At 36.5% G+C, this 2,367-nt stretch overlaps 1 protein-coding gene across 1 annotated transcript; it reads left to right on the top strand.

Moving 5' to 3' along the window:
* Positions 1-1,140: 1,140 nt before the first annotated feature.
* On the top strand, positions 1,141-1,696 carry LOC149546761 (putative pentatricopeptide repeat-containing protein At3g28640). The gene is made up of 2 exons (XM_089794050.1): positions 1,141-1,215; positions 1,346-1,696. The coding sequence occupies exons 1-2, from the start codon at positions 1,141-1,143 to the stop codon at positions 1,694-1,696; spliced, it is 426 nt and encodes a 141-aa protein (XP_089650176.1).
* The last annotated feature ends 671 nt before the right edge of the window (positions 1,697-2,367 follow it).

The raw sequence follows: 2,367 nt of genomic DNA, 5'->3' as shown, positions 1-2,367 counted from the left end.
ATGTTGTCTAAGGCCACACCACAACCCAATTGTTGGTCGTACCTAATAGCTTGGGGTGAGATTTTCCAAGTTAAGTCGTTGCCCTTTTTAGGGTATTTCTTATGGAAAGCAGGCAAATAAATCCCTAGAGAATAATTGTAAATGTTTTGGGTTAAACTCTAATGTTGGAATTTTTACAAGAAACCATATAAACATTTAAGAGACATTTATACTTTAAGTTATATTTCATATATCAATATATTATCGAGATGTTTGAGATGAGTTTCAAATTTGTAGGAGTCACTCCTAGTTCTAAAGGATGTTCTCGAGATAATTAGTAGTTGTTAGTGATTGTTGAGGGGTTGGTAGTTGGCCAACCGTTGCTGACAGTTGGCACTCATAATCGGTTGACACACTTATACATAGCATTTTACTTATCTTTGATAGGTGTTCGAATTTTGGTTGTATTACCCAGTCATCAAAATGCCTCAATTTTGACATTGTTGATGTTATGGTTATTTTTGAAATATGCCTCATTTTAATCATTGAAATGGTTATTTTATCTCTGAGTTTTTGTGAAGTTTTGACTCTTCATATCTCTGCCTCGTTCCCAGGTCCACCCAGCACTTGAAATTTTCAAAATCTGACTTCTGAGCCCCAAGTTATTGTAGGTTAATGGAGAGACCCAAATTACGCATTTTCAACTTTATCATTAACCATTAACCTCTCAAATAGGTTAATGATAACTTTTAAATTATGTATTTTGGAGGAGGTTAATTAACCTCTCCAAAAACACGTATCCATTAACCTCTCAAAAAGGCTAATGATAACTTTCAAATTACGCATTTTGGAGGAGGTTAATTAACCTCTCCAAAAACACATATTCATTGACCTCTTTGAGACAGTTATTAACCTCTTTATTTAGCTAATTAATGTCAGGAACTGGAAGTAAGATCATCTAAAAGGCAAGTGTTGAGATAGGAGGCATATTGAAGGTTAAGAAGAAACATACTGACGAATTTTTGAAATCTTTTTACCAACACAGCTTACAGAAGACATGGGTTTACTACAGAAGCACTGTAACTATTTCACCAAATGCAAGTAAAAGGTGTTCAACTTGATGAGTTCACCTTTGCAGGCATTCTTCTAGCATGTGCTAAAATGGGGGCCTTAGAGCAGGGTTTGAGAATCCATCAGAGGATAATCCAAAGTGGATTCTTGTGGGATGATGTTCTTGTGACTTTCCTAATAGACATGTATGCAAAATGTGGAAGAATACATGATGCTCGAGAAAATAAGTAATGCAAATGTAGTTTCCTAGACTGTTATGATTACTGGATATGTGCAAAATGGTATTGTTGATTAGGCTTTAAATCTTTTCCAGGAAATGCCTCGATCTAATGTGGTCTCGTGGACTGAAACCATTGCGGGATATGCTCAGAGTGGACTTGTAGAAAAGGTCATGGATGTCTTTAACGAAATGCAATTGGTTGGTGTAAAGCCAACCTCAGCAACCTATACCAACATGCTACTAGCCTGTGCCAAACTGGGATCTTTGGAACAAGGCATGAGAATTCATAAATTGATAATTAAAAGTGGATTTTTGTCGGATGCTGTTGTTGGCAATGCTCTGGTTGGTATGTACGCAAGATGTGGAAAAGTACAAAAGGCGTGTGAACTGTCTAATAGAATAGCTCAACAAAGTGTGGTCTCTTAGAATGAAATGATTGTAGGATATACATAGAGTGGGATTTTGGAAAAATCATTGGAGATTTTTAAGAAAATGAGACTAGCAGGCATAAATTTGGACTCGTCAACCTTTGATTCAATCATCCCAGTCTATGCCAAAATGGGAGATCTGGAACAATGTATAGATATACATCAAAATGTAAGTGAATTTTCTCTATGATGCAGTTGTGACATCCCTAATAGATATGTATTCAAAATGTGAAGCCATACAGAAGGCGCACGAGTTGTTTGACAAAATGGGTCAATGAAATGTGGTATCATGGACCTCACTTATAGCTGGACATGCACAAAATGGCTGCGTCGAAAAAAATCCTCGGATATTTTTAAGGAAATGCAAGTTGCAAATGTAAAACCTAACTCAACAACCTTTTCCATTGTTCTTCCAACCTATGTTGCCTTGGAAGCCTTGCACTATGGCCAAGAGTTACAAAGATGTATTATTAGAAATGGGTTTCAACATGATGTTTTTGTGGCCAGTGCATCAATTGATATGTATTTCAAGTGTGGTAGAACAGAGGATGCATAGATTGTGTTTGACAACATGCTTGTTTGGGATGTGGTTTCATGGAATGCAATCATTGTAGGAAAAGTTGTTCATGGGTTTGGGAAGGAAGCCTTGGATCTCTTTGAAAAGATGAA

The sequence above is a fragment of the Cupressus sempervirens genome, chromosome 7 (genome assembly GCF_028749045.1).
Source record: "Cupressus sempervirens isolate cs-2001-9-10 chromosome 7, ASM2874904v1, whole genome shotgun sequence".
In the NCBI taxonomy this organism is placed as follows: domain Eukaryota; kingdom Viridiplantae; phylum Streptophyta; class Pinopsida; order Cupressales; family Cupressaceae; genus Cupressus; species Cupressus sempervirens.
Note: the sequence above shows the minus strand (reverse complement) of the source record. Positions and strands in the feature narration are given on the sequence as shown.